At 38.9% G+C, this 20,195-nt stretch overlaps 1 protein-coding gene across 1 annotated transcript; it reads right to left on the reverse strand.

Moving 5' to 3' along the window:
• Nucleotides 1–16,419: 16,419 nt before the first annotated feature.
• Nucleotides 16,420–17,610, reverse strand: LOC106927199 (fish-egg lectin-like). The gene is made up of 4 exons (XM_015002590.2): nt 17,228–17,610; nt 16,921–17,135; nt 16,710–16,834; nt 16,420–16,616 (listed from the first exon to the last, which is right to left on the reverse strand). Exons 1-4 carry the CDS (start codon nt 17,484–17,486, stop codon nt 16,475–16,477), a joined length of 741 nt encoding a protein of 246 aa, XP_014858076.2. The 5' UTR covers nt 17,487–17,610; the 3' UTR covers nt 16,420–16,474.
• Between the last annotated feature and the right edge of the window lie 2,585 nt (nt 17,611–20,195).

A 20,195-nucleotide genomic window follows, 5' to 3' on the forward strand; every position in this document is an offset into this window, starting at 1 on the left:
ACATTTGATCTGTGATCCCTGCAGCACTTTTCCCTCTTTCATTAAGAGAGGTCTAACAATCGTGCCACAAAAACACAATTTTCAAAATAGTTTTGATTTTCCATATCAAAACTAATTTGACATTTTTTTAAGCAATGTAACCCTTGAAAATTTTTTAACTGAATCACAAGAAAACCTTAAAAATGATAAAGCAGGACTAGTTAAGAAATTATCTGACATAAAGGTTTGGAGTTGATCGTTTTTTAGAGATCACAGTAGTTTTTCAATCAGCTTGGAAATGCAGAATAACTGCACTTCTTTAGGAAAATGCATTTTTGTATTTCACCCATTTAATAAAAAAATAGAGGTAAGCTGCTTATTGTTCATGTTTGCAATAAGATAATTACTTTGCTAAACTTGACTTTGGGCTTCTGCCTTGATATATTCCTACTCCTGTTCTGCCGTAAATGTCAAGGGATGTAACATTTTGTAAGGAAACACCAGAAGCCTGAGTTCTTGTTCGATGACGGATCTTAAACCGGTGTTCTTGAACATATTGCAAAGATTCTGTTCAGTGACCCTACAGGCCTTGTCAGAAGTTGTTCCTTTAACTCCAATCGAACGCGGAACAAAAAGCGGCACCGTACGCTCTTGACTCCTCTTTGATGCATAATGTATCAAAGTCAAAGTGGCTTGCCGTGAGCTTGTCAGAAGTCTTGTCAACCTTTCATCCCTTTTTTTTTTTTTAAATTTCATCATTTGTGGTATTTTACTCTTGCTCTTATCTGGATTGTCTGCACTGACCGGGCTCTCATCACTTATTTATGGCAGGCATGGTTACAGGCGGCTACGGTGATCAGATTTGTGACCTTTTTGTGGAGATTACTGGCAGATTTCCTTTTTAGTCACTTTAATGTTTCAGCAGATAACCATAGTAAATACAAAGCAACTTTGAAAGTAAGACTCCACTCCTTATGGGGAAAATAGCTATTTATACCAATCTGAGACTAATGAGTAACCGCCCTAACCCAAGCAGCTTGATCCACCATTGGCAGCCACATCTGGCATCAAGCATTTAGGATAACTGATAATGATCATTTTATCTCACTGTGGAGGAATTTTGGCCATCTCTACATTCCTTATTTTGTTTCACTTTAGCCATATAAAATGTCATGATTAGCTTCTTTAGAGTCTTGCCAGGGCATCTCAAATCGATGTAACTCCAGACTTTGCCACTTAAAAACTTTAATTCGTTTGGCATTTGGAAGTGAAATTTCTTGAGATTAAGGTCACAAAGAAATAGGGCGACCATTCTCCTTCAGGATTTTCTGATAAACACCAAAATTTATGCTTCCAAGCTGGCCATTTCTTGAAAGAGAATAGCAGCCCCTGACCAGAACTCTATCACCATTATGGTTGGGTGTTTGCAAATGTCAAACAGCTGATCATTTTTGAATCATTAGGATTAACCCTAATTGAATTAAGTGTTGATGTGCTCTGTAATTCTGGAAGTCCAGCCGAACCTGGTAAAGTTCACCACTCTTCCATATTTTCTTTGTTAATGGATTATGTCTCTTGCTGGGGTTTGCTGGAATGTCAAAGTCTTAAAAATGTTTTTGTGACAGTTTCAAGAATGATAGGTCTCAATTACTTTGTTTCCTAGGTTTTCTCAAATATTTGCTGGTGATTTCTCGATTCTATAAATCAAGACAATAATTCTGACGGCATGCTACTCGTAAAGTTGAACTTGCATCCTAAAAAATCTTAGTTATTTGGTGAAATACCAATGGACCAAATCCTTTTTCACACAGGCTTACACAGCAAATTTGGAAGTGTTCCATCAACTCCTACAGAGTTAAATTCAACACTTTGAAAGTGTCTATATTGGTCCACTCTGAATGGTGTAGAAGTTACACTTTTGAAAGTGTTATTTGTGATAGAGTTGAATCAACACTCACAGTAGTTGAAATCAAATACACTTCAGTGTTAATCTACCCAACAACTAGTGTATATTGTCAAAAGTTAAATATAAGAGTGAAAATAAAGCCGGTCATGTGGCACAACACTTTATTCAATATTTTACACTCACTATGTCACTAAAATCAGTCAGTCTGGTAAGGTTTTTATCAACCATGAGTCAACAATGGAGCACCCTACTATATAATCTACTGGGGTATCATACACAATTTTCAACAAGAGAGGGTTCTCCTTTACAGTTCTTATCAGATGTTACAAAGAAAATTTGGATCCCTGAAGGCATGTTCTGCTCCATGTGGTCCCCTTCTAGGTCCAGGCCGGGGGCGTGCTGCAACCCCCACCTACCTGTAGCTCCTTCCCTGAAGTGATGTCACAAATATGTTACAATTGTGGGAGGAACTGTCTGATATTGATTTCTAAATCAACACCAGACTGAGTGTTGAGTTAGACTGTTGGAGTTAATTTAGAAATCAACACTGGACTGGATTGCTTTTTGTTGAACTCTTTGGAACTCTTTAGTGAGTGTGAGGGAAACTAACACTCATGTTGTTGAATTAACACTGTATTTTTAACATACAACACTTGCACTGGAAATCTGACACTTCCGAATTTGCTGTGTAGTCATTCATCCACACACACAAACTGGACTAAGAGAGGCAAGGCCAAAGTTTAAGGTTGGTATAGAAATAACACAGAAAGTACATATTTGCTCCTTCCAGACAGCAAGTGCCAGATGTGATGCCAGACAGATGTGCCAGAACAAAGTCGAGAAGAAAAGCAGCGATTGTAGAGAAGCAGTTGTTGGTTTTCAGTAATTTGGGAAGGATATACAAACTATTTCCTAAACAATTTGAAATCATTTTGAGGAAACAATCACTTTCCTCAAGTGCGAGGTTAATCAAAAGTCTAATTTCTTTAGAATTAGGGCAAGAAAACTTGAGTTTACAAGTCTTGCTCTCTCCAACATTAGACTACCAGCACTTTATACCAACTGTCAAATATGGTGGCGGTGGGCTGATGATAATTTGGGATTATTTTTGCAGGAGCTTGGTCCAGCAAAGGCATTGAATTGACTTTTGTGTCCAAGTATTCTCGTATCAAATACGCCCAACAGCTAAAGGTCAACCAAAACTGGGTCAACAACAGTACAATGATCCCAACAGAGCAGGATGACAGAAAAAAGAAGACAATCAAGGTAGTAGTGGTCCAGTCAAAGCCCAGACGTCACGGGACCTTACCACTGTACATGTTTATGATAAAAACATATATTAGACTTGTCCCTTGCATGTCCTTTTCACTCGACAGCCCAGTCCCTTAATTGAGGAACAGGATTTTTATGAGACTCCCTTACGCAGTCGCCAAAAGTCTACCCTCATCTCTCTGCCGTTAGCGTGTAATGTGCCTGCTTCAGCACTTGCATTTCCACTACAAGATCATTAAAGTGCCGTGCCATCCATCATTTCTCCTTCGCTCTTAAGAAGGAGGGGTGGAAAAGTGATACAAGCTCCAGTCTGCTTTCTCCTTGCTTAATACAGAGCCATTTCAATGTCAGCCTCCGCTGAAAGTACGAGGGGAGATGAATGAGTCTGATGTAAATAAGAAACAACTCTGGATAGCTCTCTTAGCCTGAGCTCACGGTGCCAAACTCCGACGTCTGGGCTATCAATCTTTAAGCAAACAACATAAACATGCAGATTCCTGCCATTTGTATAGGGCACAGGGGTGGGTTTCTATTCACACTTTAGTATTATTCATAGCCGAAAGAGGTCCCCTCTGGTCCATGATGTGCTTCCATAGTCAAGAGAGCAAATGTAGGTTGTATTTTCCCTCGTATTTTACAACTTGAGATTTACAACTAGATTATTTCAACTCAGGCATTTCTGGGCATCAATATGAAGGGTATATTGTCAATTCTATCAGGAATAGGGGCACACTGATGGGGGTCGATCAATTTCTTTAATTTTAGGTGACTGACATTCGGCCAATACTTACATTTACAACCGATCTTATCCATCTCCAAAAACGTCTGAAAATCCAGGCTCCTTTTGGTAAGCCATGATAGATTCTGACTTGTACACCAGCTCACATCTACATGGAAGCTTAGCAGCTTTGATGCTGTATTTAGTGAGTTTTCAGACCAAAAATATATATCAATATCGGCCAAAATCGTCCTGTCAAGCTTTTTAAAGATCTGTGATAGTACCAGAAATCTGTGCACCCCTAGATTTGAAATCGTGTTAGAAGAAAGGCTGGTTTTTATTTTGTTTATCCATCACAACTGTTGCCAGCTTAGCAACTTTGTTGTTATATTGAGTAACTTTTCAGACAGTAATCCAAAATATATATATTTAAGTGTCCGGTTATAAATGTAAACATAAATGTAATGCCACAACATCTCATTTGCAGTTAACCAGCTGTTTGTGCTGTTCGTGACTTAATTTATACAATTCTGTAATAAAGAGTGGGCCAGTTCCTCCACAGAGGTAAAAGACATGTTGACAGTTATTGCAGGCACTTAACTTTATATGATGTTGGTTTACATGGATTTTTATGCACGAAATGATTAGTTTAAAACTGCTTTTTAGTTGCAAGAAGTTATCTTTGATATTACCATTTGTCTGATGAGATTTAGGTGTAAAAAAAAAAAAAAAAAGGAAAAAAAGCTAAAACAGAGTAAATGTGTAGGCGGTCACATACTTTATTGGCACTGCACAGATGTTGGATAAAAAGGGACAGAGTTCTGGTGATGCTTAGAGCAGAGTTGGGTAATTAAGTCAGATATCGATCTCTGAGTACCATATGAAGTACTGTTAACGATGTAATTGTGAACTGAACCAACCAGAACATAAAGTTTCTGTATCGGAAACTTTACGTTTGTTTCCGACTAAGGAGACACAAGTTGGACGATTCCAGAAAAGCAGAGCAGGTGGTACAGGCTCCGTTAAGGGCCAGTCCCAGGATGGAAAAAAGGAAATGTTCAAACCTTCACATCTTAGTTATACACCTAAGAATGACCACAAACAAGATAAACAGTGCGCTAGTGACAGAGCAAGAAATAACTATGGAAGTGATACATAGCATAATCCATGGTGTTACCTAAGTGATGGGTGTCCTAAATAGATATTCCACTGATCCACTTTATCATCAATAAACATTGTTTACCTACAGGTGTCTTTGATACAGGTAAAGAGAGGAGAACAGGAAGATTTCTTAAAGAAGTCGGAGCCAGAATTGTTACTGGTTGGTGGGGGAGGCAATACTTATGTCATGCAATTAAATGCAAATTAATTACTTAAAAATCATACAATGTTATTTTCTGGATTTTTGTTTTGGATTCCGAAAATCACAGTTGAGTATGATAAAAATGAAAGACTTCTACATGCTTTTCAAAATCAGCAGTGACTCATGCACTTGCTCTCCCCACTGTGAATCCAACGGAGAATATTAAGGTTCACAGAAACTCTCCTGACAATCTGACCTTGAGACATTTCACAAAGAAGAATTGGCAGATTTTATTTTTATATCTGTGTATGGGGTGGACAAACTCTAAAAGGGTTACAGCATCTGTAGCTGTAATCGGTAGAGATGCACCAATCCGATGTTAATATCTGTATCGGCCCGGATATTGAAAAAGAAAAAAATCTAGACTGGGTATCGTGACAGTATGCCCGATCCTTAAGGACAGATCTAGTCATTCTGATTCTATGCTTTGTGCTATGAGTGACATCAAGCTTTCTCATTTATTTTACATTATATTTAGAAGGTTTGTTGTAGTTTATTTTTACATGTTTGACCAAGATAGTCAGCTAAATGATTTTGCCAGTTTCTTATTTATTTTACGTTGGCTGCTTGACTCCTAATGGCTGAACAAATGAAGCAACTATCAGCTGTTTTTACATGTTTGACCAAGCTTCTGAAGCTACTGGTGGGTTTAAGTGTGCTGTACTGGTCTATAGTTATCAAATAAATTTGTAATTCAGTATTTTTATGTATGTGCTTTAAAAAAAAAGAAACATTTTAAGTCAATTCAGCACAACTTTTCTGTATTGGAAAGGTTGCGGACAAAACTCAACGTCAAATATCGGTATCGAAAGTGAAAAAGAGGGATCGATGCATCCCTAGTAACAGCAGCAATCAGTGGTTCACCAAAGTCAACAAACTGCTATTCCTATCCTATTTCCACTCTGCAATTATGCAAAAAGTTAAGCATGTTTACAGTAAATAACAAAAAAAAAGAAAAAAAGCATGTCTGCATTTCGCTCTGTTGCTTGATGGATGATTAGCTTTTCTTAATTTGAAGGGAACTACATCATCCCCCTCCTCCTCCCCAACACCACCTCCCAATCTTTCACTTGCAGCAGAATATCTTCACAGCTCCCAGATGCTGATGGATGCAGAGCTAACCGTCACGGAGAAGAGAATAGCTCCACAGGCCATCAGTGTCATGAAGATCTCAGCCTCCAAACGCTCGCTGGTGACACGTAATCCCTCTTCTTGTCCTCTCTTTGCGTCTCTCGTTGTTCCTTTTTCTCTGTGTCTACAAGCACAGCGAGCCATTCCCCACTGCGGAGATGAGTAGAAAGCCGACTTTGTTTCCAACTGTTCCGTCTGCGTCTGGATCTCGTGAGGCTTATGACTTCTATCCTCCTTTTGCAGGTTGTTTATTCCTTGAGTCTTTTGCTTGTGATGAAATATCTCTGCACCCCACCCAGTTGTTTTACTAAAAGCGAAACGTATTTGCATCGCAAGGTAGCAGAAATTCAGAGACAAAAAAAAAAGTACAAATTATTAATCTAAGAAACCATCTGATGGCATCTCTCCAGGTACGACATTATGTCCAATTAATTTAAAGAGTCTCTCTCCCGCAATGACAAGGCAGCTAATCTATGCTGATGGGAGAGCTTGTCCCTGCTCTATATCAAGGCCGTTAAAGTCTCATCTGATGCCGCTTGCCCTAATTCAGTCTGACACTTCCAGTGAAATATCTTAAACCGTCATTGATCTTGAGGAAAACGCCACCCTCATCATCCGACGCGCAGACAACCCAAGGGCACGGGAAGAAGTTGTAAAAACGTGACGTAGGAGAAGAACAAAAGGGGAGCAGTCCCACGGTTATTACAATGCAGCAGATCCAAGTGGGGGGAGTAGCAGACTGAAAATTGAGAAATGTAAGATTAAAGGAGGAAATGGAAGGACAGGATGAGAGCAAGAGATGGATCAAAAGATCTGTAGACTAGTGTAATGGTGTGGTAGTGGAAAAAAAAAAAAGTGAGCTGAATGGAGCAACGCCAGCTGAAAATGAGGTTCCACTCCCTCACAGTTTGTCATAAACCGGGTTCATTCAAATGGAACATTCCAACTATTTTTATTACTAGCGATAATAGTAGTTTAATCCAAATGAAATCAAAAACGCTTTAGAAATCCCAGAAGGAATTTTCATGTTGTTGTAATTCATTTTATCCAAAGTTATTCAAAGATTTGTAGAAGATGTTGATGGCTGTGGACAGGAAGGATCTCCTGTAGCAGTTTGTACTACAGCGACTCTCAAGAGACTCTGTTGCTGTCTTTAAGAGGATGCTCAGAGTTGTCTCTAATGTTCTCCATAGCACTTTTGGATAGATGCAAACTACATTTCGTTGCTTTGTACTTGTGACGGTGCAATGACAATAAAGTTGAATTCTATTCTATTCTATTCATTTCAAGATGAACCCTTCTAATCTCCAGAGGCGTCTCCAGAACAGAACCCGCCTTAATACTTCAACGTCAACATAAACTATGCCAAAAGGTTTTTAGTATGACTTAAAAAAGAAAACAAAACTCATTTGAATTAAAATCACTATATTATTTTGCACATTTCTGTATTGTTAAGAGGAAATGTAGGAGCAAGTGGTCATGAGCCAAAACACTAATCAGAAGAGTGAATGCAGACTGTTATGTTTATCACTGGGTTACTTAGTGTAATAAAAATACATGAACCTGTTCTTACCGAAAATCTTACCTTAAATTATTTCTGTTGTGATCTGACATGGATGAAATATAGCTTGAAGTTCACATTCAAATGGGGTATGGCGGGGTGATGGCGTTGCAAGGACAGTACCCCACTCAATAGAAAAGTCAATCTTGAAAGGCAGCTACTTTTTTCAACTTTTTCAACATTCATCAATCTAACACGTCAAGGGAATGGGATCTTAAGAGTTTTGCTATGTAGGAAGGTGACTTTTTTTTTAGTACCTAAATGAAAGGTTGAATTCCCTTCAACCTTTTGTGTTTACACTAATTAAGACAACAAATTTTGTGATGTTACATATATTTTCCGCCCGGTCTGAACTAGAAAGAACAAGAGCAGACATCTGGTTAGGATGAGTGCTGGACAGCTCCCTGGTGAGGTGCCTTCGGACGCGTCCCTCCAGGAGGAAACCTAGAGGACACGCCGGACAGACTATCTTTCTGGGTCGGCTTGGGATTCCCCAGATGGAGGTGGCTCATGTGGCTAAGGAGAGAGAAGTCTGAAAGCTGCTAGCTTCACGACCTGACCCCGGATTCAGAGGAAGATAAGGGATGTACAGATGGACAGACTACAAGGAACCTTTGCAGTCATAAAAAAGAAGGATAAAACCTTGGCAAACCGTTCTAACCAGGGTTCACTGACGATGGGAAACTTTGTTTAACCATGTCAAACTGAATCCACCTCCATCATAGCTGGTTTAGGCAGATCTCTTTGGTAAGGGCAACGAGTTCCCCTGAGGACGGTGGCCTCGAGTCCTTTCAACTCTGCAGCTTCTGGTTGGATTCTTTGACAGGTTCAACACCGTCAGTGTGCTCCAGTGGGCTCCAGTCAGCTCTGGCAGCGCTCTGCTCCCTTGGGACGGACCTACCAGATGCCTGAGCAGCATCTCACTGGTTACACAATCAGGGAAATTATGAGGGAACCTAACGTGGGCATGTAATTTGATTTGGGGTAATAAGAAGCTTCCAATAAATCTTTTGTTTGAATAAACGCATTATATGAGCGGATTGGGAGATTATTACAAAAAAAAAACCCTAACGGCATCAAACCCATTTTAAAATTGCAAAAAATATATATGTCATCTTTTAGTAAAACAAAATGTCCTCAGGTAAATTTAGGTTCTCATCTGGACAAATCGATGCTGCAAACCAGCGAATCTCTTTTGTCATCCATTATTAAAAAATCTTCCAGACATTCGTGATTGCAGGCTGAGAGCTATGCTAAATAGATTAGATTGAGTCCAGGGCATTAGGAATCAAAAGCAGATTCTACATGACGGCTTTGCAAAGGTAATTTTTATACATTACACAGATCTGGAGCTGCAAGATCATGACAAACTTATTAAAGAAGCAATGGGGAGTGTGAATCTAAACCATTTTCTTCAGAGTCCATCTTCCTGTTTGATGGTGAAATTCTACCTCAGTCTTGTGTAGCCTCTAGCAGCTTCTTTTCTTCCAGAATTGACCTGTATTTAGTTTCATCATTCATCCCACTAATTAGGCTAAACTAGACACTAGTGGACTTAGTAATCAGGTAACATCTGAGAGAAGCTGCTTGGGGTTGAATTTATTTCGGGGTATTTGAGTAAAAAAGGTCTTAAGGATTTTTTTCAGCTCCTTTTACTAATTACCCATAAAAACAAAGTCTAGTGCAGCCTACCTAAAAAAAGTTTTCCTTCCACTTCCTAACTATGCACTACTTTCTGCCAATCTATTACATAAAATGGCTGTGTAACAAAAGTGGCACAAAATGTTGAAAGGTGCTTTAAAGGCACATCTTACTGAGATCAAAGTTGTAAAATGAGAAGTGGTAAAATGTCAAAGGAGCATAAAGTGGGGAATCCTCCATTTTTGTTATAAGACAATTCCAAGGTGTTTTCCTTATGATTATAAACACATTAAAGCATGGTTTTTACTAATATTCCTTGTTTTTCAGCTGCCAAACCACCTGGTTTATATGTCAGAATCCTGGAAGAGTGAAATTAACTGGCTTATTTTCATTTAGAGCAGGTGCAGCCTGCCTGCTACAACCTATGCAGAGCGTTGGCTTTGCTTTTTTTTTTTTTTTTTTACCCAAAAACCCCCTGACAACTAGAAACTCCTTACTTGCTGCAAACAGATGGCAAATTGTCTTACCTGGTTTCTACCGTCGTCACAGAAAAAGAAGAACAGAGGAGCGGGGTTCCCTCTATCGCAGGTCTTTATTCCAACTGCCAGTTGTAGGAGCAGCAGCAGCAGTGTAGGAGCGAGCTGCTTTGTATCTCCAAAAAAAATGATGTTCCCAGAGAGGAGGAGACGGCGGGCGCTCCGCTCAGTTGTCTGCGGGAGAGGAGGCTCTGGTCCTGCTGAGGCGCGGGGAGAGGTAGCGGGATGCGCAGCTCGGAGCGCCGAGCCCGTCACAGCACTCTGCGGGGCGCTGCAGCTGCCTGGGCGGACACGAGGGGGCGCTGATGTGCGACAAAATCCTGACATACTGTCCCACAACGATGTGCCCATTTATAGTGGCAAGGGAATGTCCCTGGAGGATGAGAAAAAAATTACAAGGTTAAAACTGGGGTATTACGTATCACAGAGACAGCAGTCTCCTTCCAACACAATTATCTATTTCAAGCTATTTTAGCTTTAATGGTTATAAAAAATGATGCCCAAACGTTCTTTCTACAAAATAGGATATTAACTCGGGAAAAATTATTTTGAAACAGAAATGTGTTACAATAAGTCCTACACAGTTCCTGCTGACTTGGAGATCATACCTTGGTGAAGAAATCCCTCCATGGTTCTTTCTTTAATAACGAGAAGCGCTCTATTTCAATATGTAAAACTTTTACAGTCTAATACACTGAACAATTGATAGGGATGGGTAAAAGTATCGATTTGTCAATGTTTGTAATTCCCCTCCCCCACCCCCACAATTCAATATTGATTAGCTCCCCTAACTCATGGGTTAGCGCCATGGTGAACTTTCGAAAGTCGCGCGCCCTGTCCAGGAACATTTAACATAGTTCAGTACCTGTTCCTACGTTTCCCACACTTTCTGCCAGTGGAATAGAGAAGTAGACTGCATAGTAGCACGGTTTCAACTAAGTCTCAATGTCGTACATTAATTGATAGACACATTAAAATGTATTTATTATTTCTATGTAAAATACCTGGATGTGAAGTCGTCTTTTTCTTCCTGGCATGTCACTTATTGAGTTCATTAGTAGTTGGTAACCGTGTAATACACGTAGACGTGTATTTTTGGTCAGCGTCACCATACCGCTACCAAATGGTGAAATGTGGCTCTTTCTCTGAGTTTTATTGACAGTTGGCAAACCAACCTAAGGTGCATTAACCGCCACCTATCGGACTGGAGTTATATTAGAGGGAGTTTACCAATATGCTGCATCAGATACATATAAATACGGTTAAACAGTCTCGTATTTTTAAAAAATGTAAAATGTAAGCATTTTGTCAAAGGTGTAGTCTTGTTATATATTCAACGGGCCTACCTGAACAATAAGACAGCACATCAATTACCAAATTAATTATATTAATATGGTATTCTAAGTCCTACCAGCCTGTGGTCCCTCACATCATATGCTTTTAGATTTAAAGATTAACTTGTTGCAAAAAACACTCTACAGGCTAAAAATGGTCAAACCTTTTTTTTTTTTTTTTTTTTTGGTGGTGGTGGTGGTTTTTAAGAGTCAATTTCTTGTTCTGTTACAAAGATTTGCAGATGGATCTGTCATTAAGCTGGGAGGCATCCAAGATGCACTTTAATTACTCCTTAAACCCAGCAGACATTTAAAACACGCAGGACACCAAGAACACAAAGTTTGGGGCTATAATGTAAACATTTCTAAAAGCTCAAGTGATTTAATTTATTTTATTTTTTATTTTTTTTTGCAAAGTACTGTAAATTATGCAGCATTGAAACAAGGTCATATTTTGTGATGTCTGTGCTTTGGTGGGATCAAAATCAATCTAAAAAAGCCAGCACCAACATAAATGATGGCATACTATTGTAAAAATTTAGAGTAAAAGGATAAACATAATCTTGGACAGTTGTTAGAACTCAAGAGCTGTTTTGACAGTACATTTTTTTGGCATTTTTGATGTATTCTAATCTGACATTGACAGAAGTGAACCTCTGGCTGTTATTGGTCTCAAGGCTGTTACAACTGCCATCCTTGAGCCTGTCACAGAGTGCTACACTGGTCCATCACTTTAGAATCATGAGCAAAAATATTCCTTTACGTTGCAATAAGAAAAGTGGGTACTGGGGTCTTTGTGACAAAACAGCCTTGTTATAACATCCAGCAGTCATAGTTCTTATTTCCTTTGCTCACAGTATATTCTGTTACAGTGCTACGAAATAAACAGATTTGCAGAAACAATCTCATGGAACAACAGCATCTCAACAGATCATCCATATTTAACCTTTAACACCAGAAACTGGTGTTAAAGTTAAAAGGAAATTAGAGACAGTTTAATTTGATCCTCTGTGTTTGGTTCATGTCAGCAAGGTTTAAGACATTCAGATCTTTGTGTGGTATAAGTCCGAGGGTGAAAAATCTTTGAAATATTTGTTCTGAAAGGCAAAAATACAAAACTGTAGTTTTTATAAGCAATTTCTTTGGAGTGGATTGCAGGCGTCACTTTCATTCTGTATGGATACCCTCAAAAATCCACAGTTCCAATAAAGGTTAACTGGGTTCAGCTTTGCCTTTTCCCATGATTGGGACTGACCTGCTTCTGTTCAAGTGGGACATCTTGTGGCTCTTTTAATACATCACACCCTCTGAACTAGGGGTGTCAAACTCCAGTCCTCGAGGTTCAGTGTCCTGCAATGCTCAAGTGTTCAACACACCTGATTCAAATGGATAGATTACAGCAGAGACACATCTAAAAGTTGCAGGAAACCTATGTTTTAAACCAATTACCCCATCAGAGGTTCTCTCAATACTTCTTAAACTAGCATTCAGTATCGTGAATTACAGTAAGAGCCTGTGTCCATCAGTGCATTCAAGACTTTCACCTCTAATTAATACAATACTACCAGCAAAACAGGTGGAACATGCCTCTTTATGTATCTGACTTGTTTGTCCAGCATGACCCACAGATGCTTGAGTAGATTGTTCCCCACACTTGTTAGATAAAGTTTGAGCTTGATGACCTTTGAAGAGAACATCATCCCACTGAGCAAGACTGATGAGTCATGCCGATAGAACTGACCTTTCAGGTGATCAGGGAACAGAACAGTCTAAATCAGTCTATGCTTTTCACAATCCCCTCATTTGATTTTTCTTTTTTATGTATACATGTAATTAATATTTTATCTTTGCTAGTGGGTATTTTCTACATCTTTTGAGGAGGCAACTTGGAAAAACAAGCTGCCTCACCAAAGGACACCCAACAACAAGCTTGAGTAAAATGTGTTTGGTTTTTTTACTTGACGACTGACATGTATGCAGATATAATAATAATGAACAGAAGGTGGTAGAAATGTTCCTCTGATCAAGTCAACATGATGATGAACTTACAATAAAGCTAGGTTACTATATTCCCAAAGTTCACCATTGGACTTTAGTCTTTCAACCCTGGAGTCCTTTAAATGACAGGAGGCCAACTTTGTAAGAGTCTTTATGTGACTCTGAATGTTCAGGTCTGAGTCTATCACTACACCCAAATTTCGGACCTCATCACTAGTTTCTAGCTATAATAACTGGAGTTGCGTGCTGATTCTAGATCATTCCTCTTTAGATCAAAAGATAACTTCAGTTTTGTTCCTGTTCAGCTGAAGAAAATTATGGCACCTCTATGCATTGATTTGTTCTGATTTTTTCAGTGCTTGGGTTCAAAGTCATTTAGTGACATTCTAGTATATCGTCTGCATAGTTATGGAAACCAATCTTATTACTTCTTATAATCTGAGGTAGCAAGAGCATCTATATATGCTGTGTCTATTTATATGCTCTATAAATAGTAGGGTTACATGATTTGAAATTTGAGGTACCCCTCAAAGACATCCCTGTTCTTTAGGTAATATTGTTTTTCCTCAATTGTTGTACCTCAGAGTCTAACCCAACTCTTCAGTCACTTTAATGTCGTAGTCAACAGTGTCAAAAGTGGCACTGTGGTTCTTCCACAGTCTGTATTAATATAGATGCCACTGAACACTTTGAAGTCTCAGTATTGTGATGAGAACCGAATCCAGGCTGAAAGACATCAAAGCAGCTGGTCATTGTTAAGAAACTGACTGTTGAAACGACTTTTTCAATCAATTTACTGAGTTAGTTTAGTTAAATCTTACAAGGAGCAAATACCATAGCAAATAGACTAATAAGTCAGTACTAGCAAGAAGATTGTGGCAAATTTGCAGTTTCCTGCTTTGTGTTGATGAGCAACTCCAAATGTACAGCCAACAATAACTTTGCTGTAGGCCTTTAGTTAAATACAGGTTTGCTCATATCACTTTTATGGTGCAAACTAATAGGTATGATCTATGAGACTTGAATGGCTTAACAAGCATTTTGGGGAAAGTGAGTGATGAGAACATTATGGCCTATGGCGTTTGGGTGGAAGATGAAGCAAATTACTAAGCATATCTATGTCAAGTTAGTTTCGCTCTTGAGTAGAACATCTGGCTTTTGTATAGCAAATTAAACAATCTTTATGTCACCATAAAAATGTATTCAAGAAGCATCTAGTTTGGAACTATATGTATAAATTCTGATAGTACTGTGTTTCATTCAGCTAAAAAAAAACAAACTAGCCTGACAGAACTACTGTCATTCACAAATAACTGACAAAACACATCCAGTTGATGAATGAAAGAGTCCATCGTTAAACTCCTGTTTTGAAATTTCACTTGTACAGTTTTAAAAAGTGAACACCAAAATCAAGAGTTCAAATGAAGACTTCCGGCTGGTCACTTGGTGTACTCCAGAATGATACCAGCCTCGGTCAAAAGCCTCTGACGGCCAAGTCGTATGCTCAATGGGCACACAAAATTCAATTTGACTCCAACCTGTGCCCAGTGGAACCAAGATGTTTCCATGACATCATCATCTGGACGACTGGATTGTTCCACCCAGTCGTGCTGCAGGAGTTTGGTGAGGCTTTCTGCTGAAGGAAACAAAGACACTGACAAGCTGACTATCGACACTTATATCAGGTGCTTCAACAAAAGCTAAAAGACATGGTTTTACTGTGAAATAGGTCTGTTGATGTGTGTTCACTCTTCAGCATGCAGCTAGACCTCAGCTGAAATACATCAGCTCCCCCTGCAGGATGTTCCAGATCAAGACAACATCCTCCTTGATGGATGAGGCATTGCTGGCATTCAGGCAGTAGATCTTGTAGGTGTTTGTAACTCCCACTACTTGATCTTCTCCTCCAGCATCAACCAGATTTAAATCCTGTCCTGAAGAGACAAAGAAGACCATCATGAAACAATTGAACATAACTGAACCGGGCTAGTAAAACTTGTCTCTATTTCTCACCAAAAGTTGAAGAAATCCCCAGCTGCAAATTTGTCACTGTTGAGTGCCTTGGAGTTCTTTGTTGGGGCTCAGCGGCTTCTTCGGTCAGTGGCTTGGGTATCAGGTCTAGGCGTTCGGGTTTTGAGGGTTTGGCTGATTCTTTTGGGTGGTGGAGGATTGGTGCGTTGGTCACCAGCTTCTGCTGGTGATCCTTAACTATACATGAGGACCTTTCAAATAAAAAGAACCCTACAGACCGACTTTCATCTCAGATCATCAAAGTCTGCAACCATCACACCATCACACTGAAACACTAACGCACTAATAGACAAGTTTTCAGAGCTGTCATGGGAAAAAAAAATACTCTAACAAGAATCTGGACAAGAAGATGTAACAAATTTATTAAAACTTTGCAAAGTGAGAAGAAAAGCACAGAGAAAAAGGAGTCTGTGAAAAAAAGTAGGGTCTGTGTTTGGTGTTAAAGAGCATAGCTTTTATATTTTCCAGGTTGGGAAAATAACACGAAGATTAGTCCCAAGAATCAAACATCCATGCTGTTTTACGACACTTTAAATCTTTCAAAGTTTCAAAAATACAAATACAAAGGCAATGCAATTTGACTATTATTAGAAGAATATTGATCAGGATGAAAACAAGGTTTGTGGAACTTCATTGCATAACTTACCACATTATTACGTTATTATAAAAAAAGCGACCTCGACATTTTGTAATCATGCATGATGCAACAGAAACTATTACAATGTGTTCAAAGATTTTACTACATTTTGCATTTTACATAATGTGGTTGTAAATACGTTTCATTACATATTGAGGCCAGAATTTATCACATTATTACATATTGAGGCGTTATAATACAGCATTACAAACCTCCTACTATGGTTAAACAGGAGGCCCAGGCTCCTGTTTAAGCCTGGGCCTAAACATCAGCATAAATGTTGTGTATTCTGATGATAAAGCACACACAGGATTGAACCACAGAAGTCATGAAAAGAGAAAAGTTTAAAGTGAGGACTTCCACCTGGTTACTTGGTGCATTTCACAATGAAACCTTCCTCAGTCACAAGCCACAGATACCCCAGGTCGTAGCTGGCGTGTTTGATCTTCACAGACATTTCAATTTTCTTCCAACCTGTGCCCTGTGGAACTTGGTCAGAGATGCCAGTTCTGGAAAGGGGAAGGTGCTTTTTAGTGGCTGTTTTAAAGTAAACCATCTCTGTACTTTCCATATTTGGAACACAAATGTATTGGAGGGTTTACCTTTCGTAGAGCAGTCCAAGTCGATTTACAACAAAGACATTTCCGTCACTCCCAACTTCAACATTTACTGCCTCTCCATCTACCTGGTTCCAGCTTCCAGACTTGACGCAGGAGTTTGAGATTTGCTGTCAAAGTAAACAAAGATGGCAACAAGAACACTGGTGAATATTATAACAAGAGTTGCAGCAAGAGCTTGAAGACACAAGTTTACCGTGAAGAAGATTGATTGTTGTGCGTTCACTCCCCAACATCCAGTTGGAGCACAACTGATATAAATCAGCAGATCAGTCACACTACTGGTGCTCCAGTGCATGATCTCCTTTATGGATGAGGCTTTGTTGGCAGTCAGGCAGTGGATTCTGTCACTCTTAGCAACTCCTATTACCTGACCTTGTCCTCCTGCATCTACATGCTTTAACTCCAGACCTGAAGACACAAAGAACAGCATCACTAAAAAAATGAAAATGAGAATGAGGCGGCCTAACCTGTAAAATCTGGCTCTGAAACATAATACTCACCATGGGTAGGAACAAAATCACTGGCTACAAATTTATAGACTTCGTTCTGCTGGTCGACTCCCCAGATCCCTGCAGGTCCCACTGAGACATGCTTAAGAGACACCGAGCCCAGTTTGGACCAACTTGATCTACTCAATAAGAAGGCGCTGGAGTTTTTGTCTGTCATCACAACCATCCCCTGGCCAGCATCGATCTGGGCTGCAGGAAACTGCTGCGGAGCAACGCTGCAGGTCCAACCTGTCATGAAGAACCAAATCATGAAATAAATGGATAAAACACACTTTTGTGGATCAATTTGCCTTTAATGTAATTTTCTGCCAATCCTTCACACCACACCGTCATGACCTCCTGATAGAAAAGCAAAAAGCCTCTCTCACTATTTGAGCAAGGCAGGATGTTTGAGAGGCCCAAGTCAGGCCTTAGGCTTCTCTCCATGGCCCCTGAGGCTGGAAACAGCCAGGCAGTTCTAAACCAAGCTGAAGTTTATTGGACAAAACAGGCAAGTGGTTGACCAATGCGTAGGGTTTTTCTTAAAAACTAAATAGTTATCACAGTCTCTGATGGTTTTTGTTTGTGTATCTTTTTTAGAACGAGCACACATAAGCTCTATGGTCAGTTTATTCTGATTTTATAACAAGATAATTCTAGATAACAACAATCTAATAATCTACAGATTAACAAAGTGGTGCTAGGTCCACAGTTGAATGGTTGCCACAGGAGATAAAAACGATTTCTACATAGCACCATAAAGAGAAGGTCAGATTTCCTTCAAAGTGATTTAAAGGATAAAATAAACACATTTCCAGCTTTCACTAATCACTTTGTTACAGTTTTCTAACAGTTGACACTGATGACTCCTAAACCAGTCTTCTAGTCCTGCTTCCTGTCTGTGATGGCAAGATAACTGTGGCTCCTCTTGGTGGCAAGTGGTTAGAAGTAACAAACATGTCATGTCATGTTTACCCCAGACTAATAGAAAGTCATGCTGACTTTGTTAAAACTAATTTCTCAACCTTAAACTTTTTTTCACCACTGAATAAATGTGCCCAGATGAAAGATTACATTTTGTTGTCTAACTAGAGGAGCGCTATTATGCATTTTTCAGGCACATTGTGCCATTTTATTGCACAATCAAGTTACTGTTACTGTTACCTTCAGTTGGTAGAAAAATACTGAATATGTCAAACATGACTTAACACAAATCTGACTTGAACATATAATGCCTTGAATCGGGCCTCTCTGTTTTTTCCTTCACTTGCCTGACTGTTTTGGGGTTGTCACAATTGAATATTTTAAAAATTATCATTATTATTATTATTTTTTCTACTAGCAAAAGAGCAAAGTAATGTTTATTATCATCCTTTTACATCACTTCAAAAAAAATTTTTGTTAAAGAAAAATACATTTAATTACCATGAAATTTGAATTTATGAACGAATAAGGTTTATGACATAATAGTTTTATTTTACTCCCTTAATAAAATCATCATGCATAGGCTATATATTTATGTGATATTATCTTTTTTTGGTGATATATGCCATGCAAGAGAAAAAAGAAATTGAAAATAGAAGAAATCAGTGAGTGTGGCATTGTTTATATTTTATAGCATTTAAGTGTCACCCAGAATCCCAACTTGAATAGAGAATCTGTGCAGGAAGTTGAAGATTAGGGTAAATTGGCATCACCCTGATCCATTCACTATTTTAAAGGGCATTACATACTTTTTGACTTGCCAGATTTGTAAAAATGTACATTTAATGTACAAAATGTACAAAAAATGTTTAAGTAAAAAAAAAAAAAAAAAAAGTTATTGGTAAGGAAATAATGTAAAAATGTCAAAGTCTAAGTCCTCTAGGTGTGAGTGTAATCTGAGATTTAGTTTTTCCACATACACCAACATTTCCAAGCATGTCTGAACCTGTTCCCATCAGCTTCACCTGATGCTCATCAGTAATGAGTCAGAGGAAGAACAAAAAGCCATGCACTTGGGAGAAACACTGGCTGCCTTTCTGTGACGCTTTAAACCAAGAAATATGAACAGTACATTTCTTTTTCCAAGTCAACTTGAAGTAAATGCATTTGAATTGACACCCTGTACTCTAATCGCTCAACATTCATTCATCTATCTCTAGCAGGGACAGGTCATTTGGTTATGTAGTGTGAAAACAGAGGGAACAGAGAATGTATACTGCAATGCAGTGGTTCAAGAAAGAAGTGAAGTTGTGTAAGATATTTTAGGAAACAATACTTTCAAAGTTTTTCCGTCCATTATCATAGTCCAAGTGCTCGAATATGAAGTGAAATGGATATTATGCAAACTATAGGGGTTCACGTTCTCTCCCACATTTATTTGCATGTAGAGCGGGACTTGTGGTTTCTCCCCCGCTGCAACTTTTCGCGCTATGGTCCAGGTATCGGCAAGTCCATTCGTGTAAACCCCCACCTGGCAGCTCTCACTTCCATCTGTCTTTCAGTTTCAGACATTAATTACATCCCAAAGCAGAGACAAACGCCTAGTTGATTAGTTAAAGGCTTTATTAGCGGCTTTTGTAGAATATGCGTCTCTGTGGGAGTTGGAAAGAAGCAGTGGTGCAACCCAAAACTATATGTAGAAGAGCAAAGATCGTTGGTAAGGCCGATGAGTTACTCTTTTCAAAGCCCTGGCGTCCAAATTATATGTGTTCAAAAGTTATTTTTTGTCGGACAAATATCCCCTGATTAATAAGGGTAATAACCACAAAGAAAGTATTTAATAGTACGACATGATTTGGAGTGTTGGTCGTGTTTTTGTTGTCATCTCAACGAAAAAAATTAAACATTACTGACAGTATTTAACAGTAATTTACGGATAACGTTATAACAGTTTTTTTGTTCACAATATTTGATGCGTTTCATAGCACATCATAAACAAGATCATAAATACTCTGAAGCAACTTTACGGGCTTTTTCTTGGAGATTGGATGTGTGT

The sequence above is a fragment of the Poecilia mexicana genome, unplaced genomic scaffold, assembly GCF_051168715.1.
Source record: "Poecilia mexicana isolate PSO_F unplaced genomic scaffold, ASM5116871v1 scaffold_23, whole genome shotgun sequence".
Taxonomy (NCBI): domain Eukaryota; kingdom Metazoa; phylum Chordata; class Actinopteri; order Cyprinodontiformes; family Poeciliidae; genus Poecilia; species Poecilia mexicana.

Coding starts and splice junctions, on each gene's coding strand:
- LOC106927199 (XM_015002590.2), bottom strand. CDS start 17,486: ATGATTTGGTTCTTCATGACAGGTTGGACCTGCAGCGTTGCTCCGCAG. Junction 17,136..17,227: donor TGATTTTGTTCCTACCCATG/GTGAGTATTATG, acceptor TTGTGTCTTCAG/GTCTGGAGTTAAAGCATGTA. Junction 16,617..16,709: donor CTTGGACTGCTCTACGAAAG/GTAAACCCTCCA, acceptor TCCCCTTTCCAG/AACTGGCATCTCTGACCAAG.